Source organism: Zootoca vivipara, chromosome 3 (genome assembly GCF_965207765.1).
Source record: "Zootoca vivipara chromosome 3, rZooViv2.hap1.1, whole genome shotgun sequence".
Taxonomy (NCBI): domain Eukaryota; kingdom Metazoa; phylum Chordata; class Lepidosauria; order Squamata; family Lacertidae; genus Zootoca; species Zootoca vivipara.
The window spans coordinates 117,642,143-117,668,457 of record NC_142586.1 but is presented as its reverse complement, the minus strand read 5'-3'; the positions used below and the strand labels follow the sequence as shown (position 1 = coordinate 117,668,457).

The following is a 26,315-nucleotide window of genomic DNA, read 5'->3' as shown; positions in this document are numbered from 1 at the left end:
CCCCAAAAGTTCTACGGAATGGAGCTAAGGGGGAAACAGGAGGTCTAGTTCAGGGTTCCCCTTTCCCTTCATGATGCCTAGTTCCCTGGGTCCTGAGACCTTAGCCTGCCCCCCACCCACCCGGCAGAAGCTGGCGATGTGGCCACACTGAGCACCCTGGGGACAGAAAACTTTAAGAGAATTGTCAGGTTAAGACTGTTGCAGATCTGCTCGTGCACCCAGAAAGCATGGGGATTTCTTAGTGCCTTAACATTCACCTACCACTTGGCCTCTGTGCCTCCACATCCCCCCCCCATCTTCGTTGCCCAGCCTCTCTTGCAGTTTGCCACCATAATCTGGTCCCATTTATACCCTCGAGGGTGCCTGGTTTGGGTGGCATTTCTCACAAGCAACCCTCAGGACAGAACAAGGAACCTCCAGTTACTTGGCCTTGCAGGTTCCCTCTCTGACCCCACTTATTTTGTCTGTGCTGCTTCCAGAGTCCCACAAGCCCCATTCATCAAATTATTTTGGCTCAGTTCCAACCTTTTTCTTGCCTCAAGAGGAACTGGAGGTCCACCTTTAAGCACACTGAACGGTTTAAAAACAGAAACGGATCCCACCCCGTTCTCTCCCTATTAATTTTTCTCCTCAAGCAACAGCAGCAAATATAAGACAGGAGAAACAGAACGGCCACAACAATTAGCCATTTATTTGCCTCCTCTCCCTAATGACACTTCGGAACCTCTGCGTTCAGAGTAACATCTTCTCCCAAAGGGTAACAAACCCGAGCGTTAACATTTGGGGTGGATCAGTGGTGAGTTTTGCCGGTTCTGAAACCTGATCTCGGCACACGTCAAAAGTGTTTGCAAGCCTTCCCTGGGGTGCCCCAGGTGCTGGGGAACAGCCGTGTGGCTTGCAGCTCACCAGGGCTTGCTACTCACCAAGGTGTGGCCCAAACCAGCGCTCAAGGGCAGCTGTGAGGGAATGACAGGCACCCCGCCGACACTCCTTTGAGGAGCTAAGAAGATGGTGGGGGAGCAACTGCGCCAGGACATCAGGTATTCATCTGCAGGTGCAGCAAGTGGGTGGGAGGGATCAGCAGCTCGGCATTCACCTGTGGAAAGGGAAGCAAAGACCATCAATAGCGCCCATTCCTGCCCAGCCTGGATGTGACTGAGGCTCAGCCCTTCACAGGGCGGGTGATGCTTAAAAGTCCTGCGGAATAGATGACCCTTGGGGTTCTCTCCATTTCGACAATTCTATGATTCTCAATGCCCTACGTGGAGGCCCAGCCACGGCAGTGAGCCCAGCGTTGTCACGTGTGTGAAGCAACCTCGCTCTTGCAGGAAGCAATGCCTGCCACCCACCTAGATGGCTTCCCAAGAGGATTGGGCAAATTCATGGAGGAGGAGAAGGCAGCCAATGGCCCCTAGCCAGGATGGCCAAGCTCTCCCTGCACGGTCGGAGGCAGGAATGCTTCTGAACGCCCGTTGCTGGGTGCCACAGGAGGGAAGAGCGCAGCTCTCATGCTCACGTCCTGCTTGCAGGCTTCACATAATAGGATGCTGGACTGGGTGGGCCTGATCCAGCTGCAGGGCCCTTCTTATGTTTTGAGGGCAGCCAGTGCTGGCAACCAGGCAGGGAGGCAGATCATAGAATCACAGAGTTGGAAGGGACCCTGCAGATCATCATCCTCCTTTATTGGGAAGTTTATAATGTTTGATTTTTTTATCGTGTTAATGCCTTGAGATGCCTTCTAAAAGTCATATAGTTGTTTATTTCCTTGACATCTGGTGGGAGGGCGTTCCACAGGGCGGTCGCCACCACCGAGAAGGCCCTCTGCCTGGTTCCCTGTAACCTCACTTTTCGCAGTAAGGGAACCGCCAGAAGGCCCTCGGAGCTGGATCTCACCCGGCCCTACCCTCTGTAATGCAGGAATACGCAGCTGCTCCGTACAGGGATCGAACCTGCAAGCTTGGCATTAGCAGCACCCTGCTCTATCCAACTGAGACTACCCTGTGTTATAGGGCACCCCCCCCCCCGGCCAGGGACGCCAGATCATGGGGGCTGAGTTGTTTTGGGCCCCCTCAATATTTTTGGGGGAGCAGGGCAGGGCTCTCCATCGTGCAGCTCTCGTGGCATAGGGCCCCTTCAATTTGGGCATGAGGTGGCGCCTCTGCCCCAGGCGGTGAAGGAATCTTGTGGATCTAAGATCTACGCGACCTGTTGCCCTCGGTCCCGCAGCCCGTTTGCTCACCGGGGAATGGAGATACTGCCGCAGCAGCATCCTGAGCTCTGCGTTCTGCTGGCGCAGCCCATCTGTCTCGACGATCAGCTTCGCCCTCTGGTCCAGGACATAGCTGTGCAGGTGGGGGAGGGAGAGGGAGAGAAGATGCATGGGGCCAAAAGGGCCTCTGGTGCCATGTGCCTGAAAGAAGTCCCTTGTCTTCCCTTGCAGGTAAAGGATCCCTGGATGGCTAAGCCCAGTCAAAGGCAACCGAGGCAGAAATCGGGGGGCGGGACACTGTTACCATGAAAGCCAGGCAAGGAAGAGGCACGTTCTCACCACCAGGGGCCACCCGAGGCCCAGACAAGGAGCACTCCTGGCAGCAGGGAAACAACCTCCGCGGGGCAGGGCACCTAGCTCAAATGTGCTTGACCTTCTCCTTGTGCAAGGCTCTTCAATGGCCCCCACCTCAATGACCCCCCTCCCTGGGGAGACGGGGCAGGGGCTTAATAGGATCTACCTACCCCCCACCCCCGCCTTACTGGTATTTGTGCAAGCCAGAGACCAGGGCATCCCACAACTTCAGATTCACATCCGGGATGGCGTGGGCGAGAGCGTCCCAATACTCCGAGTCCTTAGAGTTGTCCCGTTCTTCATGCACCTTCTTCTGGGGGTGTTTATCTCTGGAGGTGGGAAGGAGGGAGAGTCACTGGCTGGGAAGCTGGAGCCGGAAGCTGACCTGGGCCACCTCCCTGCTCCCTCTGGCCAGCCACAACACTTGGGGCCCACTCAAATACTGCCCCTCCTTTTAAAATGTGGGGTTTTTTTGGGGGGGGGTGTTATTTGATTGTTATTTTTATTATACATTTTGTGGTTTTATATTTTTATTCCGTTCTGTGAACCAGGCGGTATATTATTATTATTATTATTAATTTGTGCACCCCCTCCATCTAAAGCAACCACTCACAGGAGGAAAAAGGCTGCCATTCTCCTCTCTCTCCTGTGAGAGCTCTGGGCTTGTCAGGAGCTCAGCTCATGGCTTGCTTGGGAAGAAGTGGGGCCAGGGAGGGGAACAATAAGCCCATTGCTAGACCCGAACGCCATTTGAGCAAAAATAAAGAAATAACAAGACGCTGCAGGTTCCCGGTCTCTCTCTCTCTCTCTCTCTCTCTCTCTCTCTCTCTCTCTCTCTCTCTCTCTCTCTCTCTCTCTCTCTCTCTCTCTCCGATCTGGACTGGGATTAGGGTGTAGGAGGGAGGGAGTTCTTCCAGGGTTTTTGGCAAGTTTTTCTTCTGCATCAAACTCTGCATTCTACCACTGTATTGCAGCACTTCCCTCGACCCAGAAACTCATGCGAAGGGGAGCCATCTCACAGAATCGCAGAGCTGGAAGCAACCACAAGGCTGATCTAGTCCAACCCCCTGCGATGCAAGTTTTTTTTTGCTCAACATGGGACTCGAACCCACAACCCTGAGCTTAAAAGCCTCATGCTCCACAGACTGAGCTATCCTCTGTCCATCTTTCCCTGGCTGCCACTGTTTCTTACAAGCAGCCCACACATCCTTCCTCCCCGCAGCATCCCAAACCAGCCCTATCCTCTTCCTCCTCTTCCGCAGACAGACCCACCTTGGCTCTTGGAATTCCTGGACGAAAGCCTTGAGGGCTTTAAGGATGTCGTTGGGGTGCATGTACAAAGAAGAGAGAAGCGAAGAAGAGCTCGGGGGGACTTTGCCCTCGTCTTGTGGGGCCGAAGAGCCCTCCCTCTCCTCCTCCCCCTCCTCTGCAGCCTCGACCTCTGAAGGCTCTTTTTGGGGGCCTATCTCCGCGAGGAACTCTTCCAAGTCCTACGAGGCAAGGAGACACAGGAGGAGACGCTTCTGACACAGCCCAGTGGAGCCAAGACTTATGGGGGGAAAGCAGCACAAAATGCGACTTAGTGAAGAGGTAGAAGAGAAGGCCAGAGTCTGATATATTGTTAGGCGTGGAGAGTCCTCCCCTCCCATTGGTAACTTCACATATAAGAATTAATAAGCAGTTGGTAGATCTGTAGTCCTTTTATTACAGCGTAATGTTGCCGTCACAAATACACAGCTCTCCACAAGAAGGGCAGTTGGCTAGTCTAATCCGACTTCCGACTTCCACAGTATTTTAGGCGCCGACGGGAAGTTCCTCCCTCCCCCTGACTCCTTTGCTCTCTGATACGTTCGGACCTCTGAGTCTGTGGTAAGGGCGGTTCCCCCACACTCTCAAGTGGTGGCTCAACTAGCTGCCCCCTCCCTTCTGGCTCTCTTGTCATTATCTCGTAACTGGGTAACTCCTCCCTAAGCTGTTCAGCTTTTGTCTCTCTCTCTGCTTCTGAACACGCTGTGGACATGGGGGGGGGTGTCAACTCTTCCCCCTCCAGCTCTCCATCGGAGAGAAGCTGGTCTGCCGTAGAGTGCATTCCCCAGTCCTCGTCTTCAGACCATTCCCTGACATATATAAAAATAATACTAATACTAATACTACTAATAATACCCTGCCCATCTGACTGGTTGCCTAGCCACTCTGGGCAGCTTCCAGTGTATATAAAAACAAACTAAAACACTAAGCATAGCAGGGGAGAGACGGAAAGGGAACTTTTTTGTTGCCGCCACAAGCTGAGGGGTGTTATACTTACCTTCCAAGTCCCGGACTGCAGAATCCGGAACTGGCAGCCGTGTGACACCGGAAGTTGCGTCGACGTAACTTCCGGTGTCGCTTTGCCCTTCTATGGGCACCAAAAATGGCCGCCGCCGGCTTCGAAAGTCGCTTGTACGCATGTCAGGAAGTGCGTCTATGCACTTCCGGACATGCGTAGATGCGACTTTTGAAGCCGGCGGCGGCCATTTTTGGTGCCCATAGAAGGGCAAATCGGAAAGAAAAAAAATGGCCGCCAGCAGGAGAAAATAACGGAGAAAAACGGGAGACGAAGTGATACGGGGGACCACCGGGAAAAGGTAAGTAAAAATGGGGGTTTCCCGGAGAAAACGGGGTACTTGGCAGCTATGGTGTTATAAGAGGAGGAATATTCCCATCTCGTCCCTTTTGTGAATCTATAGGACGTCTCTTTGCCTGCTGCTAAAACAGCTGTGCTTTTGGTCTGTGTCAGGCTGGCACTTGTTATGTTCTTCTGTTAGGAACAAAGGAAACAACTGCCTTACCCCCGAGTCTGACCATCGGCCCACCTGAGTCAGTACTCTCTACACAGGTTTAGCCGCAGGTCTCTAGGGTTCAGGGCAGGGGACATTCCCAGCCCTGCCAGGAGATGTCGGGAATGGCTCCTGGGATCCTGCGCACGTCAAACCGAGCGCATTCACCTCTGAGCTGCGTCCCATCACCACGTTCCAGCCCCACCCTGGCCTTACCGGGTTAGCAGCCACCTGCTGAGCCTTGAAGCTCCTGAAGAACTGCACCAGGTGATAGATGTCGTCTTCGCTGACGATCGACAGAGCCTGCGGAGAGGAAGGGAAAGCTCAGCAGGCGCCCGGTTAGCCGCCAATGCCAGGATTCGTATGTGCTGCTCCTCCCAGGTGAGCTTGTGGAAGAGCTCAGGCAGGCCCTTCGACCGTGGGGGAAGTGGCTGCCTGTGTTTATTTGAATTTTTTGAAAAGTCTTACATTCTTTTTTAAAAATATTTTTTTTCCAAAAAGGGAAATGCAAAGATTGTTATGAAATATACATTCTTATACGAGCTAAAATGTTAATCTACACCAGGCACCCCCAAACTGCAGCCCTCCAGATGTTTTGGCCTACAACTCCCATGATCCCTAGCAAACAGGGCCAGTGGTCAGGGATGATGGGAGTTGTAGTCCAAAACATCTGGAGGGCCGAAGTTTAGGGATGCCTGATCTAGACCAGTTGTTTTTGGACTACAACTCCCAGCATCCCTAGCTAGCAGGACTTGTGGTCAGGGAGGATGGGAACTATAGTCCAAAGACAGCTCAATGACCCAAGTTTGGGAAACATTGATCTCGATAAAAACACCAATCCAGATGAAAAGAAGAGGGGTGGGGGGAGAACGAAGTAGAGATATAGAGATAGAAAAAAGATTAAAAGAAAAAGGGGGCGGGGGACTCACATTATTGTTGTCAATTCTTCCCATTGCTAATTTTATTGTTTTATCTTTTTTTGTAAACAGCTTTGGAATTTTCTTTTGCAATCAGGCGGCATGAAGAAGTTGTGAAACAAATAAATCAGGCATAGGCAAACTTGGCCCTCCATATGTTTTGGGACTACAACTCCCATCATCCCTAGCTAACAGGACCAGGGGTCAGGAATGATGGGCGTTGTAGTCCCAAAACATCTGGAGGAGCTAAGTTTGGCCATGCCTGGACTAGATGGTCCTCAGGGTCCTGTCAGGCACGGGGGAGTCTCTCCTTCCCTGGTAGCATCAAGGATCAAGGAAGAGGGCCGAGTTTGCCTATGCCTGAAATAAATAAACTTCCACAGAGGATTCCCACCTCCCCTCCAATAAATTGATGTGTGAAAATGTGGAAACTTCAGATTGTAAAAGAGAAAGAGAAAGATACTGGGAGGAACCCAAATTGGGCAGATGGGCCCATGTCCTTACTGTGAAGATGGAGTCCAGCCTCATGAGGGTCCGGTCGTGCTTCTCCAAGGGCTGGAGGAGACCTCGCAGTTTGCTCTCAATCAGGAAGCCCTGGCAAAAGAGATGGGGGGGGAGGATTCCTCACAGCTCAGAGACGAAGGCCTTGAGCCGGGCGTTCCTGAGTCCCTGGCAGGGCAAGTCCAGCCACCACAGCACCCCGCTTGCCTGCCTGCCTGCCTGCCTCCCACCCCGCTTCAGCTCACCGACTCATCACACAGGAGCTCCAGGATGTGCTTGACCGTCTTGGTGGAGATGGACCAAAGCGCCTTGACCTCTGGCTCTGGGCCATCAGGCCCCCGGCGGACCTCGTCTAGGACGATTTCCTTCTCATCTCGGAAGCTGCCTTCCAACGTGACAGACTTGCTGGCTGAAGGAAAGAGCGATGGCCGGAAGCGGGGATAAAGGGAGGCGCAAACCGAATGGCAAGCCAAGTTGATGGCAAAACTAACTGGGAAGCTCAGAAATCAAGAAGACAAGGACTTTAGCAAGGAATGGGGGGGGGATTTATAATTTATTTACGATACCACTGCAAGCAGGTTAAAACATGAGCAGGATTTTAACCACACTTGTAAATTAATGGAAAGTGTGGACAGTTTAGAAGGATAAAAAAATGTGGATAAGTACTGATATGCAGTTGTAAATTATATCATGAGGACCCATGGAAGGGATGGGGGGAAGTCAGGAGATTCAGAGTGGTCTCGATATTTGGATTCGGAATTGTTTTTTATTGTTGTATGTTTATACTTTTAAAAATCAAATACTTTAAAATAAATAAATAAAGAGAGGCGCAAACCCAGCCACCCAGGAGAATTGCAGAGTCCCCTCTGCACACTGATTTAAGCAACAAAGAGGTACATTTCTTAATGATTTAAGCAACAAAGAGGTGCAGCTAAGCCCCCCCAGCAACCTGTTTGGAAAGAGCCGAAGCACTATCTCAGCCTTAATTACTTTACTGTAATTATTATATTTTCTTAATTGCTTTACTGTAATTACTGTAGCAGTGGAACAGTCCTACCCCGGGAGGTTGTGGACTCTCCTTCCTTGGAGGCTTTCGAGCAGAGGTTGGCGGTCCACCTGCCAGGGACGCTTGAGCTGAGAGTCCTGATTTACAGGGGGCTGGACTGGATGACCCTTGGGGTCCCTTCCAACTCTATGATTCTACAATTCAACTTTATGAAGACATATGGGTAGCACCTGACAAACTCAAGGCAGGAAACAGGGGTGAGCAGAGGATGGTTTCCAGTGATGCTTGGTCACACGGAGGGGCTTAAGCGCCCTTACAGAACTCCATGCTCCTCTCACTGCTTAGCAGTAAAATGAACTGGGCAAAACGGGGCACATCTATAGATGTTGGCACGATTTTCATAACCTGCGTATCAATTAATTTGGTTTTCCACAGGGCAAATTTGGGATCAACTTGATGGGAAAATCACTGAATAGTATCTAACAATAGAAACATGATGATTTTTGCATGTGTGTGTGTGTGTTCTTTGTTTTTCTGTTTCATTTTTTAGAAAGTGTGTGTTCTTGTCATTATTTTAGTGGTCTTTTTCTTTTCCTGTTTCCATTTTTCTTTTCTTGAATATACGTAGAGATGTAAGGTTTTTGTTTATTGAGTTTGATATTATTTGATCTGGTCATTATTATTTGAAGTTATAGAAGTTATCAATGTATGTATTTGTTATCTATACATTGTTTGTATATTTGTATATTTTGAAATAAAATAATAAACAAATAAATAAAAATAACTTGATGGGGAAATCCAGCTTTCCCAAAATCCAGGTCCTGCTTTTGTTTTTGAAAAAAAGGCTACTTTCTATCCCTTATTTCCAGGAAAAAATAATCACCATGGAATGGCCTAATATTTGTTGAAAACTTGAACCGATGGAAGAACTATATGTGCAAAAGCACCTTTATGCCAATGGCTTCAAACTGCACAACGTGCCCCTATTGGAGGATTGGAGGGTTCCCTCGCTGTAGAAGAAGAGTTTGGATTTGATATCCCGCTTTATCACTACCCGAAGGAGTCTCAAAGCGGCTAACAATCTCCTTTTCCCTTCCTCCCCCACAACAAACACTCTGTGAGGTGAGTGGGGCTGAGAGACTTCAGAGAAGTGTGACTAGCCCAAGGTCACCCAGCAGCTGCATGTGGAGGAGCGGAGACACGAACCCGGTTCCCCAGATTACGAGAGTCCACCGCTCTTAACCACTACACCACACTGGCTTGGCCACAAGGGCTCTGGAGCAGCATAGAGACCTCCATGGAAAAAGAGGGCAGACCCTCAGCCTTCAAGACAGAAGGACCCTGATTCCATCCTCCTGATCTCCATGGCTGGGGAGCTGGGGGAGCATCCCTGCTTGAAACTGAGAATTTCAACACTGAACCAGGTGGGCTGATGGTCTGATTAAGGCAGCTTCCTATGCCTGTGTTCTCAAGCAGCAGAGGGGTGGGGGTGGGGCTGGGGTGAGAGAGAGCCTTGCTTACTTTCTGGTGCAATCACCTCCCTAGCCAGTTCGCTGGCCGACTTCATCTTCTTGCTGTGCACGATGGGACCCACATTGTGCAGGAACCAGCCTTCCGGCTCGATCCAGGGTATCCCCAGTTGCTGGGCGTGGATGACGCGGTCGGCGCTGAAGACCTTGCGGATCAGGCCCTTGGCCTCCTCCTCGTTCATTAGCCACACGTCCAGGAAGTGCTCGGCGTCCACGATGGCAAAGTGCCTGCGTTGAAGGGGGAAAGGAAAATGATTCCTGCATTGCAGGGGGTTGGACTAGATGACCCACACGGACCCTTCCCACTACCGTTCTATGATTTCCAAACTGGATCTGAGCTCAGGCCTGCGTACTAGAATCATAGAATGGAAGAGTTATAATGGACCTCCAAGGGTCATCTATTCTAACCCCCTGCAATGCAGGAATCTCAGCTGACGCATCCATGACAGATGGCCATCCAACCTCTGCTTTAAAATGGCCCCAGGAAGGAGAGTTTCCAACCTCCCTGGGGAGACTGTTTTGCTGCCGGACAGCTCTTACTGTTCCTTCTGATGTTTAGTCAAAATAATAATAATACACACCAATGTATAATACACACCAATGTATAATAATAATACACACCAATGCTTTCTTACGTATCATCCAGACATAGACCAGAGCAGGGGTCAGCAAACTTTTTCAGCAGGGGGCCGGTCCACTGTCCCCCAGACCTTGTGGAGGGCCAGACTATATTTTGAGGGGGGAAATGAACAAATTCCTATGCCCCACAAATAACCCAGATATGCATTTTAAATAAAAGCACACATTCTACTCATGTAAAAACACACTGATTCCCGGACCGTCCGCGGGCCGGATTGAGAAGGTGATTGGGCCGGGTCCGGACCCCGGGCCTTAGTTTGCCTACCCATGGCCTAGAGCACATCAGAGCCAGGTCAAAGGATCAAAGCATGAAGGAAGTTTCCTTTCTGGCTCCTGATGTGCTGATCAGTCAGTGAGCCATCTGAAGCAAGGTGGGAGCACCTGGAAGTGATGTGAAATCCACTTCTTAAATCCCCACTCCCTTGTCGAGTCCAAGGGTGGCCTTGGGCAGATCATTCTCCCTTTATCCGTCTTTAGCAAACCGCTGTGATGGTAGAGCACCTGCCTTGCATGTGGGAGGTCCCAGGGCAATCTCCAGCAGCATCTCAAGGGAGGGCTGGAAGAGACACCCTGCCTGAAACCCTGCGGAGCTGTGGCCAGTGTAGACCAGGGGTGGGGAACTCTTTGGGCTCCCCAGGCCAGATCTGGAGAAGAGAAGGTGAAGGGGTGATATGATAGCCATGTTCAAATATATGAAAGGATGTCATATAGAGGAGGGAGAAAGGTTGTTTTCTGCTGCTCCAGAGAAGCGGACACGGAGCAATGGATTCAAACTACAAGAAAGAAGATTCCACCTAAACATTAGGAAGAACTTCCTGACAGTAAGAGCTGTTCAACGGTGGAATTTGCTACCAAGGAGTGTGGTGGAGTCTCCTTCTTTGGAGGTCTTTAAGCAGAGGCTTGACAGGCATATGTCAGGAATGCTTTGATGGTGTTTCCTGCTCGGCAGGGGGTTGGACTGGATGGCCCTTGTGGTCTCTTCCAACTCTACGATTCTATGATTCTTTATCAGGCCAAATCTGGCAGGGAGGCAGCTTTTTGAGTCTGCCTCTCAGAGTTGGGATCGTTTATATCTGCACCTCGGCTGAGCAGGAAGGACTCAAAAGAGAATACGTCCCCTCCCCGCAGCTGCTTTGAGCTTCGGCCCTTCTTATGACTCGCGCACGGTCCCGCTGAACCCTGGTTTGGACTGTTGCAGCCAAGAGGCAACAGTCTTTACCCGCCCACGAGCTCTGTTGCTCCCGTGCAGCCCCACCTCATGGTCCTCTGCAGGTCCTTGTACTGCTGCACAATCCGCTTGTAGTCAGCCGTCAGAGCCATGTTCTCCTCGCGGTACTGCTTGATCTGCCTGGCAAACTTGAGGCGCAGGTTGTTCAGGATGTCGTGCAACCTGGAGGCGCGGGGGGTGGGGGAGAGAAAAGCGGAGCTCGGCTTACGAAAAGGAAGAGCAGGGCCAGCAACCCACCGAGACCTGAGAGTGGTAAGGGCCCCAGCAGAAGAGAAGAAAGATTTCAAATATATGTATATATTTCATGGCGTTGACTCTTGCTTCAGAGGCACGTCACGCATCCTGCATCGATTGCCCAGAAAATTCTCTGCAGACATGGGGCAGGATAGCATCTATACTAAGGCCACAATCCAGCAGAGAATTTGGTGCGCTTAAATCCCAGGCTGCGGGAAGGGAAGAAGGGCAAGGCGGCCTGGCTCCTTTACCGATTCAGCTTCCGCTTCTGTTGGGATTTGATGATGGTGTTCTCCTCGTCCCGTTTCTTCAGGACCTGGAAGTTGTACTCCAGCTTCTCCTGGTTCAGCTGGTAGATGGCTTTCATTTGCTGGAGTTGCTGCTCCAGGATCTGGCGCCCAAAGCGGGGAGGAAATGAAGAATAAGCAGAGGCCATGCTGCAAATCCCCCTCATGGACTTGCTCCAGAGGAGACCAGCTTTGCAGCTTGACAATACCCCCAAGATGGTACTCCCTAACAACCCGCCCCCCCCCATCCCTAAACCAAACAGACACAGCCACTGGTGTCCCTTATCAGAAACCAGGAGACTAGGCTGGGGATCGGAGCAAGGGGTAAAAAGTCAAGGATGGGAAGAGGGGAAATTATGTGCAGAGGACCACAGGAAATCCCTTCGGGTTGCACTTGAAACAAGAATCTTAGTGGTCCCCAGAATGGTCCTTGCATTAAGAGGAACAATTGCGGCATTGCAGCCCCCGTCCCGGTCTGGGAGGCTGGGAAGGGACCCTCAAATTGCAAGACCCCAGGTGATTTTTGTCTCCCAGCCTTCTTTGCAATCGCATCACCATTCCCTGAAACCTGCCATTTAAGCCTCCGGCAGATGCCCCAAAAGAAATGAGGAGAGTCCATGAAGGAATCGCTGCCGAAGTGACACCGCTGCCTTCCCACCGTGCCGCAGAGCAAGGGCTCGCATTGTCCCCACCACGATGACGGCACCCGATTTTTTTTTGGGGGGGGTCTATTCTCACTCCGTACCTGCACATCGTGCTCCAACTTGATCTTGATCACATTGTACTCCTCTGCGTCTTGCACCCGGAGCTGGTTCAGCTCGCGCTCATATTCCTCCACCTTCTTCAGGCGGGCCATCATGAAGTCCAGCTAGAGCAAAAGGCAGAGAGAGCGGGTGGCCAATGTCACAATTAAGAGGCGGGGGAACAAAGCCAGCTCCTTGCCCCGGAATCAGTAAACCACTCCCAAACCCCCGGGTAGCCCATCAGAGCATCTCCCTGCAAAACGAAGGGGCTGCTTCTCCCTGGATTTGTTACTTTGAAGAGATTGGGTCAAGGCCGATGAGAGTTGGGCTTCTGCCCCACACTCCCGGCTTCCGAGGGGGCAGCTCTTAAGCACACGGCCCTCTGGCTTTGCTAAGGGGATACTCTGAAGCTCATTTCTGAGCCCAGCAAAGCTTGTGGTCACATTCTGATATATTTCCCCTTCCTTGGAGGTTTGTGAGCAGAGGTTGGATGGCCACCTGTCATGGATCCATTAGCTGAGATTCCTGCATTTCAGGGGGTCGGACTAGATGACCCTCGGGGTCCCTTCCAACTCTATGATTCTAATATTTATACACTGCTTTTCACCATAGTGGTCACAAAGCATGTTCATAACGCAGATGGTCGCATCTACCCTGAACAGAAACTAAGGGAGAAATTTGGTTGTGGTCTCATGTTATCCACCTCAACCAGCCCTCTCCCCCACCAAAGAAAACAAAATAAGGAAGCGCATTATAGAATCATAGAAATGTAGAGCGGGGAGGGACCCAAGGGTCATCTAGTCCAACCCCCTGCAATGCAGGAATCTCAGCTAATGCATCCAAGCCATTCAACCTCTGCTTTAAAACTTCCAAGGAAGGAGATTATCTAACTCACAGAAGACTTGTATTTTTAAAAAACCAAATTATTTTTATTTATTTGAGTTATATACTACCCTCCCTTACAAGATCTCAGGGAGGTACAGAAGACAAAAAGCAAAATAACTTCACTTAATTTTACTACCGCTCACAGTGATCTAGTTTCCTGCCCCACCCCAGTATTTCTACTTAACCTCAAGTCCCGCAAGGCCAACCAGCAAATATGCCTTGGAAGAGAAATTCCTGCCAGTTTTAGACTGGTGGCTCCTAAACTGGTGGCTCCTAAACCACTGCCCCATTGGTTCCATAAACACACCCATGATGGCCCCTACCATACAAAAAGCATTATTCAAAATAGTGGTTTGTACGACCCGCCAAGAGAGATACACAATTAAATTTTAAAAAGGGACAATTAATTGCACAGTTATTCAAAGTCCGATGAAAACTATTTGGTAACATTAATTCGACAAAACTGGTGGACCTGATGCAGCTTTTCGAAGTCTGATAAGTTGTTTGCATGTTGTGAACAACCCTGAAATCTACTGAAGGGTGGCATACAAATATAATAATAATAATAATAATAATAATAATAATAATAATAATAATAATAATAGCAGCACCCCCTGCTGCCCCCTTGCCTCTTAGCAAACCACCCACCCATCGCGGTAACCCTCCAGCCCTCCAGGGGTGACAACAGCCACCTTGGGACTTTTCAGGCTTGGAAAGTGGGGGAACGGAAGTCAGTCTTATCTCTTCCGCTGAATTGTACTTTTGTATTCTCTCTCTCTCAGAGAAGATGCAAGAGGACGCCAGGTAAAGGGGCCCCTGACTGTTAGGTCCAGTTGCGGATGACTCTGGGGTTGCGGCGCTCATCTCGCTTTACTGGCCGAGGGAGCCGGCGTACAGCTTCCGGGTCATGTGCCCAGCATGACTAAGCCGCTTCTGGTGAACCAGAGCAGCGCATGGAAACGCCGTTTACCTTCCTGTATATTTATTGCTTAATAAAGTACTTAGAACGCCACACCTAAGCTCCACATCATTTCTCCTATACTCTGCTGCTAGAGTGTGCAACTGTGCACATATCTTCAGATATGTGTCACTGTTGCACACCGGGACTGAAGATATATGAGTGTCCCGGCCTGCGCTTCACAAGGACGATGCCCAGAGAGCTTTGTCTCAATCCGGGGACTGCGTGTGTCCCCCAGGCACATAGCTGCCAAGTCTCCCGTATTCCCCAGGAAACCCCCGTTTTTCCAGCTGTTCCCAGCCGAAAAACGGATTTTTTTTTTTGTTTTTCCCCGGTTTATTCTGGCGCGGCGGCCATTTTGGAACTGGGCGGAGCATGCTCAGAAGCGACTTTTGATGTTGCTTTGCCCAGTTCCAAATTGGCTGCAGCGCGACTTCTGGTGCGGCGGCCATTTTGGAACAGGGCAGAGCAGCATCAAAAGTAGCTTCTGAGCATGCTCCGCCCAGTTCCAAAATGGCGGCAGCGCTACTTCCGGTCTGCTACTTCCGGTCCAGTCCCTTATTTCTCAGGCCGGAACTTGGCAGCTATGCCCAGGCGTGTTCTGACAAGGACTACCATTTTAGACTTTTTCTTCTTTTCCTTCCTGGGAGGACGGCTGTTTCTCTGCCTTTCCCACAGACACACGCCCCCTTCTTCCTTACCTCTTGGCGGTTGAGCAACTGCATGGCCTGCTCCCATTTCTTCTTGTTGCTCGTGAGGAGTTCACGGCGCTCTAATTCAAAGGCTTTCTGGGGGGGGGGGGGAAGAGAGAGATGTGGCTTGAGCAACCCCCAATCTATGTGCGGAAGGGACGTCAGCAGAGTCCCTTGAGACCCAGGACTCAGAATCACAGAACTGAAAAGCTGGGACACCCAAGGCTCATCTAGTCCAACCCCTGAAAGTGCAGGAATCACGAGGCTATCACAGACTCCGCAGAGCTCATATTCAGCCCTAAAGTAGCAAATGGGTGCTCCTAAGTAGAGGAGGAGGGTAAATTAGGGACCTTCTAAGAGGACTCCAGCTCGCCTTCATTACTTCTCGGCGTTTGGAGTCACTGAATTTTGATTTCTTTCCCCAGACCCGTTCATTTAACACCCACCCACCCACGTTCTCCTACCCTGTGAGACTTGGGTATGTCAGACCACAGTATCTCCCCGGCTAATAGACTAGTAGTCTGATCACAGAAGCTTAAGTTTGGGACTCTAAAGCCACTATCTCTTTGGATGTGCTATTGTGTTTTGTGAAACGAATTGATTGCACAAAGTCTGCAACTGTTCAATTACTGGGATTTTCAAAGGCAGTGCCAAAAGCAAGAAAAGGATCCGCAGCTCGGCATTTTTAAACTGTTTTATTTCATATTGCCAGTCTAATTCTGATGTATTTTTTGCTAGCTGCCTTGGATACATGAAGGAGAAATACAGTACATAAAATAAACGAAGATGAACAGAATTTATAGACACTTGCTTGCTGGTGCCCAATGCTGCTTTCTTCTTAGTTTGACCGTCCTGTTTTTTTGCTGCACATACACAAGCAAGAAAGAATCGCCTTCTGCTGGTGAGAAGCTTCAGGGACAAGAGACCAGTACCTCAATCTGCAGGAGCTCTCGGCGGTAGCTTTTTATGAGGTTTCTGATCTGCTCCTCCATCCGCTCCAGCAGCAGGTTAATGTCTTCTGACTGCTTCCTGAGATCCTTCACGTACTGGTCATCTTTGGTTTTCAGCTCCTGGAAGGCACAAACAGACAAACAGATTCACGCCTTGACTTTTGGATTCCGCCGTCATCTCCACACTACGAAGGCAGGTGGATTTTATTTACTAAATTTGTATGCTGCCCTTCATCCTGAGACCACAGGGCGGTTTGCGATGTATAACTCCTCTTCTGCTGATTTTACGCACACAATTGCAGCGTCACGCAGATTGCGGGAAATTAAATAAATTAAAGGAAATAAAGGGGAAGCAAGTGCGGGAACTTTTTAAGCCTTGTTTAACAGGCTCTGGGAAGGTCACACGAGGCCTCTGGGGGCAGCGACTGCAGGATCCGAGGCCTCTGGAAACCTTCCCAGAGCCCAGTAAGCAAGATGTGAGGTTTAAAAAGCTCCCTGCCTTGCGTGGGTAGGTGGGGGAAGGCCTCCTCAGACTGAGGATCGGACGGGTAGGGATAGCCACGCAGGGTTCTAGCAGTCATGAGCAATAGCCAGGAAGGCAACCCTCACATAAGGTGAGATTTATCTGTACAATGGTACCTCGGGTTCCCCTTCATGGATCAATGCCTTGTCGTGGCGAAGCGGCTTGAATAACTCAGAGAAGCTATGAGCTATGCCATGCAGGGCCACCCAAGATGGACAGGTCATAGTGGAGAGTTTTGACTAAACGTGATCCACCTGGAGAAGGAACTGGCAAGCCACTCCAGTATCCCTGCCAAGAAAACTCCATGGACAAAGACAACAGGCATATAAAAGTTATGACGCTGGAAGATGAGCCCCTCAGGTCGGAAGGCGTCCAACATGCTACTGAGGAAGAGCGGAGGACAAGTACAAGTAGATTCAGAGCTGATGAAGCGGCTGGGCCAAAGCCGAAAGGACGCTCAGTTGCGGATATGCCTGGAAGCGAAAGGAAAGTCCGATGCTGTAAAGAAAAATATTGCATAGGAACCTGGAATGTAAGAACCATGAATGGCGGTAAGCTGGATGTGGTCAAAAATGAGATGACAAGAATAAATATCGACATCCTGGGCATCAGTGAACTAAAATGGAAGGGAATGGGCGAATTCAGTTCGGATGACTATCATATCTACTACTGTGGGCAAGAATCCTGTAGCAGAAATGGAGTGGCCCTCATAGTCAACAAAAGAGTGGCAAAAGCTGTAATGGGATGCAATCTCAAAAATGACAGAATGATCTCGATACGAATCCAAGGCAGACCTTTTAACATCACAGTAATCCAAGTTTATGCACCAACTACCGGTGCTGAAGAAAGTGAAATTGACCAATTCTATGAAGACCTACAACACCTTCTAGAAATGACACCAAAGAAGGATGTTCTTCTCATTACAGGGGACTGGAATGCTAAAGTAGGGAATCAAGAGATAAAAGGAACAACTGGCAAGTTTGGCCTTGGAGTTCAAAATGAAGCAGGGCAAAGGCTAATAGAGTTCTGTCAAGAGAACAAGCTGGTCATCACAAACACTCTCTTCCAACAACACAAGAGACGACTCTACACATGGATATCACCAAATGGGCAGCATCGGAATCAGATTGATTATATTCTCTGCAGCCAAAGATGGAGAAGCTGTATACAGTCAGCAAAAACAAGACCTGGAGCTGACTGTAACTCAGATCATCAGCTTCTTATAGCAAAATTCCAGCTTAAACTGAAGAAAGTAGGAAAAACCACTGGGCCAGTAAGATACAATCTGAATCAAATCCCTTATGAATACACAGTGGAAGTGAGGAACAGGTTTAAGGATTTAGATTTGGTGGACAGAGTGCCTGAAGAACTATGGATGGAGGCTCGTAACATTATACAGGAGGCAGCAACGAAAACCATCCCAAGGAAAAGGAAACGCAAGAAAGCAAAATGGCTGTCCAACGAGGCCTTACAAATAGCGGAGGAGAGGAGGCAAGCAAAATGCAAGGGAGATAGGGAACGATACAGGAAACTGAATGCAGATTTCCAAAAAACAGCAAGGAGAGACAAGAGGGTCTTCTTAAATGAGCAATGCAAAGAAATAGAGGAAAACAATAGAATGGGGAAAACCAGAGATCTGTTCAAGAAAATTGGAGATATGAAAGGAACATTTCGTACAAAGATTACCATAATCAAGGACAAAAGTGGTAAGGACCTAACAGAATCAGAAGACATCAAGAAGAGGTGGCAAGAATACACAGAGGAATTATACCAGAAAGATATGGAGGTCTCGTACACCTCAGGTAGGGTGGTTGCTGACCTTGAGCCAGACATCTTGGAGAGTGAAGTCAAATGGGCCTTAGAAAGCACTGCTAATAACAAGGCCAGTGGAAGTGATGATATTCCAGCTGAACTGTTTAAAATTTTAAAAGATGATGCTGTTAAGGTGCTACACCCAATATGCCAGCAAGTTTGGAAAACTCAGCAATGGCCAGAGGATTGGAGAAGATCAGTCTACATCCCAATTCCAAAGAAGGGCAGTGCCAAAGAATGCTCCAACTACCGCACAATGGCGCTCATTTCACACGCTAGCAAGGTTATGCTTAAAATTCTACAAGGCAGGCTTAGGCAGTATGTGGACCGAGAACTCCCAGAAGTGCAAGCTGGATTTCGAAAGGGCAGAGGAACCAGAGACCAAATAGCAAACATGCGCTGGATTATGGAGAAAGCTAGAGAGTTCCAGAAAAACGTCTACTTCTGCTTCATTGACTATGCAAAAGCCTTTGACTGTGTCGACCACAGCAAACTATGGCAAGTTCTTAAAGAAATGGGAGTGCCTGATCACCTCATCTGTCTCCTGAGAAATCTCTATGTGGGACAAGAAGCTACAGTTAGAACTGGATATGGAACAACTGATTGGTTCAAAATTGGGAAAGGAGTACGACAAGGCTGTATATTGTCCCCCTGCTTATTTAACTTATATGCAGAATTCATCATGCGAAAGGCTGGACTAGATGAATCCCAAGCCGGAATTAAGATTGCTGGAAGAAATATCAACAACCTCAGATATGCAGATGACACAACCTTGATGGCAGAAAGCGAGGAGGAATTAAAGAACCTTTTAATGAGGGTGAAAGAGGAGAGCGCAAAATATGGTCTGAAGCTCAACATCAAAAAAACCAAGATCATGGCCACTGGTCCCATCACCTCCTGGCAAATAGAAGGGGAAGAAATGGAGGCAGTGAGAGATTTTACTTTCTTGGGCTCCTTGATCACTGCAGATGGTGACAGCAGTCACGAAATTAAAAGACGCCTGCTTCTTGGAAGAAAAGCAATGACAAACCTAGACAGCATCTTAAAAAGCAGAGACATCACCTTGCCGACAAAGGTCCGTATAGTTAAAGCTATGGTTTTCCCAGTAGTGATGTATGGAAGTGAGAGCTGGACCATAAAGAAGGCTGATCGCCGAAGAATTGATGCTTTTGAATTATGGTGCTGGAGGAGACTCTTGAGAGTCCCATGGACTGCAAGAAGATCAAACCTATCCATTCTGAAGGAAATCAGCCCTGAGTGCTCACTGGAAGGACAGATCGTGAAGCTGAGGCTCCAATACTTTGGCCACCTCATGAGAAGAGAAGAATCCTTGGAAAAGACCCTGATGTTGGGAAAGATTGAGGGCACTAGGAGAAGGGGACGACAGAGGACAAGATGGTTGGACAGTGTTCTCGAAGCTACGAACATGAGTTTGACCAAACTGCGGGAGGCAGTGCAAGACAGGAGTGCCTGGCGTGCTATGGTCCATGGGGTCACGAAGAGTCGGACACGACTAAACGACTAAACAACAACAACACCTCGGGTTAAGAACTTAATTCATTCCGGAGGTCCGTTCTTAACCTGAAACTGTTCTTAACCTGAAACTGTTCATAACCTGAAGCACCACTTTAGCTAATGGGGCCTCCCGCTGCTACTGCGCCGCCGCCGCCGCGCAATTTCTGTTCTCATCCTGAAGCAAAGTTCTTAACCCAAGGTACAATTTCTGAGTTAGCAGAGTCTGTAACCTGAAGCGTCTGTAACCCAAGGTACCACTATACAGTGGTACCATGTCTAGCGTCCGCCTCGTCAAGCGCCCGTTCCATCAAACGTCCGCAGCAAACTCGGAACGGTTTACTTCCGGGTTCTCCGCTCACGCATGAGCAGAAGCACTAAATCGCGCTCCGCACATGCGCAGAAGCACAAACCGCTCCGCACACGTGCAGACGCGGAATTTTGTCCAGCGTCCTTTCGGCCAGCGGCCAGGGCTCCGGAAGAGATCCTGGTCGCAAAACGAGGTACTACTGTAGATGGTTAAAGGCCAGAGGCCTGGTTATAGAGGAAAGTTCTTGCCTGGCACCTAAAAATATGTAACAAAGGTGCAAGATGAGCACTCCATAATAATAATAATAATAATAATAATAATAATAATAATAATAATAATAATAATAATTTATTTGTACCCCGCTCATGTGGTTGGGTTTCCTCAGCCACTCTGGGCGGCTTCCAACAAAGATCAAAAATACATTAATGGGGAGCCACTGCAGAAAAGGCCCCTTTTTGTGTTGCCACCCTCCAGACCTCTTGTGGAGGAGGCACATAAAGAAAGGGACTCAAAGGATGATCTCAGGGTCCGGGTCAGTTCAAATGGTTCATGAGGAAGTTTCTCATGCTACAAATTCCAAATCAGTCCGAGGCATGTTTGCCCATCACTAGCAGAAATATACATACATTTGTCGACTGCTAACACCTCTCCCTTTCTCTAAAGGCAAAACACTTTTGGGGTTAGACCCTGCAGCCACCCTTCCCGTGACCTGCCCCACCCCACCCCCCGCCGGTGCGCAAACCCCCCACCTGCTGCAGCTCACTGATGAGCTTGTTCTTTTCTTCGATCAGCTGTGCGCACATCATCTGCTGCGCATTGAGCCCTTCCCAGAGATCCTGGGGGATGACCTTCTCCCTGGTAGCTCCCCACTTGGAAGTGATCTCATTAAACTTGTCCTGGTTGGCCTTGGATTCATTCTCCAGCTTCTCCACCCTGCAAAGAGCCAGATGGAGAGAGAGTTCCCTTCAAGGTGAGTTTGTGCAGAGCCCTCATCAGTTCTGATCTGAGGCTGAAAATCCATAACGCTGTCGCAGGCTGCTGTGAGTCACAGCAGATCAATGATCTTCTAGAAGAATCATTTGCTGGCACAAGACCTCTGCCCTCTCCTCCTTGGTCTTTCTTTTTGGCTCGAGCACCAAGCATTTCCAAACAGACACTTTCCTGAAGATCAGGTGCATCTGTAGGCCTGATCCCCAGTAGTCCATTGGCTCTTTGGGCATTTTGAAGTTCTTTGCAAGTGGCAAACCCCTCCCCAAAAAGGGGTGTGGCACAACACCCACCCCTCTCAATTAACTGGGATCTCGCTCTTGCAATGCTTTCCCTCTCACCACCAATTTAGCATAAGAGTCTTAAGCAAATCATAGAATCGTAGAATTGGAAGGGACCCCGAGGGTCAACCAGTCCAACCCCCTACAATGAAGGATCTTAGCCAAACTGCGAGAGAGAGCATCCGAACTATTGAGGGTAGTGCAATAACAGAAGTGGGGGCCTCCTCCGAACGAGAACCAACTTTCAGAAAACTCAAGCCAATATGGGAATAAGCTAGAGGGAAGGTGTGCATGCTGACATACAATGTTCTATCAACACCATGTTTATAATTGCTCATAGTTCCACCTCCAAAGGGAAAATTTGTTTTCTGCTGCGTCAAAGATTAAGGCCCACAGCCACAAGTCTAAATTACAAGAAAGGGGATGTTGACTCGAATGAGGAAGAACTCCTTGGTGGCGAAAGCTCTTTGGCAGTAGATGGGACTCCCTTGGAAAATGATGGGTGGTCCTTTGTCATAAGCATTTAAGCAGAGGCCGGGGGGCCGTCCAGCATGGGCAGGAACATAATAATAATAATAATAATAATAATAATAATAATAATAATAATAATAATAATACCCCACCCATCTGGCTGGGTTTCCCCAGCCACTCTGGGCGGCTTCCAACAAAAGATTAAAAATACATTAAAACATCAGTTATTAACAACTTCCCTAAAAATGACCACTGAGCTCCCTTCGGAATGTTTGGCTCCATTATGCGTTGATGCCAGTGTACTTAAAACAAGGAGGGTCTGCACCTGAAGGACACAGCGCACACCTTGCAATCAAATGCCCCTCTTGGCTTCCATTCTCAGCACCTCCAGTTTAAGGAGGTTGCCAGACAGCAGGGGTGGAGCACGTAATAGAACGGCTGCTAGGATGGGTAAGGTAAAGGACCCCTGGACGGTTAAGTCCAGTCAGAGGCGACTATGGGGTTGCGGCTGAGGGAGCCAGCGTTTGTCCACAGTCAGTTTTCCAGGTCATGTGGCCAGCAAGACTAAACCGCTTCTGGCACACAAAGAACCGTGACGAGTGCCAGAGCGCACGGAAACGCCATTTACCTTCCCACCGCAGTGGTACCTATTTATCTACTGACACTGGCATGCTTTCGAACTGCTAGGTTGACAGGAGCTGGGGCAGAGCAATGGGCGCTCACCCAGTTGTGGGGATTTGAACTGCCAATCTTCCAATCGGCAAGCCCAAGAGGCTCAGTGGTTTAGACCACAGCACTACACATGTGGGTACACATTCTGAGCTCCTTGCAGGAAGGGTGGGCTATAAAACTGGTTAAAAAAATTAATGTTATTGGCCAATGGTTGTGCATACTGTAGCCTGCAGTTCTGTCAAGCCTGAATCAGAATGTTGAACCTGGGAGCAGACATCTTTTCTGACGTATTGGTCAAAGTGAAGATCGCGCTGAGTTCCCAAGGGAACCGCTGGCTGGCTCTGATCTCTCCTGCCTCTTCCCCAGATATCCCCCAGTTCCAGAGGATGCTCCGGCCCAGCGCTTACCTTTGCCGATTCAACTCCTCTTCCTCTGCTCTCCGCTGCGTCTCTCGAGAATCAGCTGCCACCTGGATGTTTGTCACTAGCTGTGTGCCATCAATCAGCAGCTTAGTCAACCTCTGAGCAAACAAGAGAACATATCATAAGCAGGTCATTCTAAGCTAATGGAGACAGTATCTTTTGACCAACCAGACTGATTTATGTTGCTACTTCGGGGGGGGGGGGGTGGAACCAAACCTGCAGGGTCTGCAATTGTGAAGTTGTGCCATACAAATGTATCTTGGCAATAGGACTTCCACCTTGAGGTTCAGTTCCCTCCTGAAAGTTGAAGTTCTTTCAGCCGAATCTCGCCAGCCCTACCTCCTTCTCCAGAGTTGCAGCTATTACTAACTTCTGCCAGCTAGGCTTAGTCCAGGGAGCATTTCATTGGTAACAGAAAAATTAAGATACAGTGGTACCTTGGTTTTCAAACACCTTGGTACTCAGACAACTTGGAACCCAAACATTGCAAACCAGGAAGTAACTGTTCCAGTTTGCGAACTTTTTCCGGAAGCTGAACATGCTCCGTTTTAAGTGTTATGCTTCCGATTTGAGTGCCACACTTCCCTTTTGAATGTTACGCTGAGGTCTGTCTGTTTCTGCGTTTTTGTTTCTGCGGCTCTTTTTGTTTTGTTTTTGTGACTGTGTGGAACCCAGTTCAGCTACTGATTGATTGATTGATTGTGTGACTGCAGTCCATTGTTTATTGCTTTCATTTTATGGATCAATGGTCTCGTTAGAAAGTCAAATTCATGTTACATTGCTATTTCAGGGGTTGTTTTTAAAAGTCTGGAACAGATTGATCCATTTTGCATTACTTTCTATGGGAAAGCGTGCCTTGATTTTGGAACGCTTTGGTTTTGGGGCGGACCTCCAGAACGGACTAAGCTTGAGAACCAAGGCACCACTGTATATTGATACCAATGTTATCTTACTATCCATTTTTTGCTATTCTGAAACTGTTTTGTATCGTCTTTCATATGGATAGCGATGGGTTGGGTTTCTTTTTGTCACTCTGTGCTGTGAACTGATTGAATGTAATTTGGGGAAATCGTACACAAAAAAGCCCTGGTTCCCTCGCTGAGTCCTAACCTGTCTGCTCTCCTCTATCTGTTTGTGGCTCCGACTCTGCTCCTCTTCCACCAGTTTATGTGCATCTGGATCTTCTCCAAGGGCTTCCCTGGAAAAGAACCAAAAAGGTGTATATTCATCTTTGGTCTACCCACCTGTACCTGGACTAACGTTTGGGGATCTCCAGACCTGAAACCCGGGTGACTCTGGATAGGAAGCTCTGGGGGAAAGTGGGGGGGAGGGGGGAGCCCAAAAGGGTGGGGGTGGGAAACATGGGGGTCTTAAGAAGTGGGATGCTGGGACCATTTCTGCGTCTGGGGTTGAGTTGCAGGAGGAGAGGTTCAGAGCTGGGTGGCCAGATCACCCGAGTGCGTCAGGATTCACAACCGCCCTGTTCACGTCTTTTGGGGAGGGAGATAAAGACCTTTTTTACTCCGCCAGGCTTTTGGGGATTTTAAAGTTGCTTCGCTCTCTGGTTTTAACACTAAAACTAATTGCAATTGTTGCAAACAATTAGGGGGTGGGAGGTGCTGCAGGTGGACAAGGTGGTACCTCGGTTGAAGAGCAGTCCTGTTTAAGAACGCTTCGGTTTACAAACTCCACAAAACCAGAAATGGTGTCCCGGTTTGAGAACTTTACCTCGGTGTAAGAACCGAATCCGAACGGTGGAAGTTGCAGGAGGCCTCATTAGGGAAAGCGCGCCTTGGTTTAAGAATGGTTTCAGTTCCGGAACAGATTAAGTTCGTAAACCGAGGCACCACTGTATCATCATCGTCTCTTATATGTTTTGGAAGATGGTTTTTTTCTGCCTGCCTCTCCTCCAGACGTTCAGACGCCTCTCAAGATACCATGGCCCAGTTTGGCGGGATGGTTCCTGCACATTTTGGGCACCGGGTGCCATTTTTCACTCCAGACGGAGAACGGAAACATTGCAAGCTGCCTCTGGAGATACTGCCTCCCAATCTGGTTCCCAGGACGGAGCAGTGGGCTTCAGCCACATGTTTGGCTACTGTCAAAAACCATTTTGAATTCAGACACTGGACCAAACCGATGCATACCGTGCCGATTTGGACCCCTCTGAAAATATTGTTGCACAATTCGGCGTGACTTTGCTCAATGTGGGGTCAGTGGGAAGGGGGGCTGTATGCAGCCCTAAAATTAGAATATTACACTGTTCATATTCTTCTTCTTTTTTTGTAAATCTCTCTTTTTTTGATCCTTAGAAACACAAACACACACACATATATAGAGAGAGAGAGAGAGAGAGAGAACATATACTCCCATATACATATGGAGAAGTAAATATATACTGTACACGCAAATGTACATACACGAACACACACATATATAGATATGCATAAACAGATGTTGGGCTGGTTAACATTCTATGGCTTTTTAAATGTGTTTGTAGGAGGGGGATTATTTATTTATTTTTGCTTTATCATGTATTTTATGTTCTCGTTTTATTTATTTTTATTTTTTTGTGACCTGCCCTGGAATCTTATGATGAAGAGGGGTATACAAATCCAGCTGCGCAGGGGGCTGCTGGGGAGAATTATGGAGGGGCCTTGCCACAAGATAATTATCATTACTATTAATTATTATTAACTATTTATTTAATTTGTATACTGCCCCTTTATCCAAAGAACTTGGGGCAACTTGCAGAATGAAATGAGGAGGCGAAAGCACAACATACCTAATAAAAACAAGGGCAGAAGCGGGACGTGGGTCAGCCAAAGGGCCCTCCCTCCTCCTTTGGAAGGGTCTCCTACAGGTCCTGTAGTTGGGCCCCCTTGCAATGCCTCCCCTTCCCTCCCCCCCTACTTCGGAAGGTGCTCCTAGAGGTCCTCTAGCTGTACCCGCTCATGATGCCTCCCCTCCCCCCAGAAGAAACACCCAGAGGTCCTCTAGGCGGACCCCCTTCACGATGGCAGCATTGCGCCTCCCCCTCCCCTTGGAAGGGGCTTCTAGAGATCCTCTAGTCCGACCCCCTCGCGATGCCTCCCCCCCTCGGAAGGTGCACCCAGAGGTCCTCTAGCCGGACCCCCCTGGCGGCGGCGCCTAGTCCCACCTTCGCTTGGCCTCGAGGCGGGCGGCGATGCGGAGCCGCCGGGCGGCGATGCGCTCCTGCGGGTCCTCCGAGGAGAGGTTGGGCACCTTGGAGGAGCGCCCGCCTCCCTCGCCGCCCTCCTCAGTCCCCTCAGCGGCGGCGGCGCCGCCTTCGCCCTCGGAGCTCATCCCGACGCCCGGCGAGCAGGCCCAACGCCTCCCGTCGCCCGGGCAACGCC

General features: G+C 49.3%; 1 protein-coding gene across 1 annotated transcript; it reads right to left on the bottom strand.

The window, feature by feature from the left end:
* Positions 1 to 662: 662 nt before the first annotated feature.
* On the bottom strand, positions 663 to 26,315 carry DRC1 (dynein regulatory complex subunit 1). The gene is made up of 17 exons (XM_035110207.3): positions 26,099 to 26,315; positions 24,049 to 24,136; positions 22,924 to 23,036; positions 20,855 to 21,038; positions 15,931 to 16,068; positions 15,008 to 15,094; positions 12,466 to 12,588; positions 11,685 to 11,824; positions 11,227 to 11,361; positions 9,325 to 9,560; positions 7,043 to 7,206; positions 6,801 to 6,890; positions 5,596 to 5,682; positions 3,836 to 4,053; positions 2,752 to 2,892; positions 2,240 to 2,342; positions 663 to 1,096 (listed from the first exon to the last, which is right to left on the bottom strand). The coding sequence occupies exons 1-17, from the start codon at positions 26,263 to 26,265 to the stop codon at positions 1,037 to 1,039; spliced, it is 2,274 nt and encodes a 757-aa protein (XP_034966098.1). The 5' UTR covers positions 26,266 to 26,315; the 3' UTR covers positions 663 to 1,036.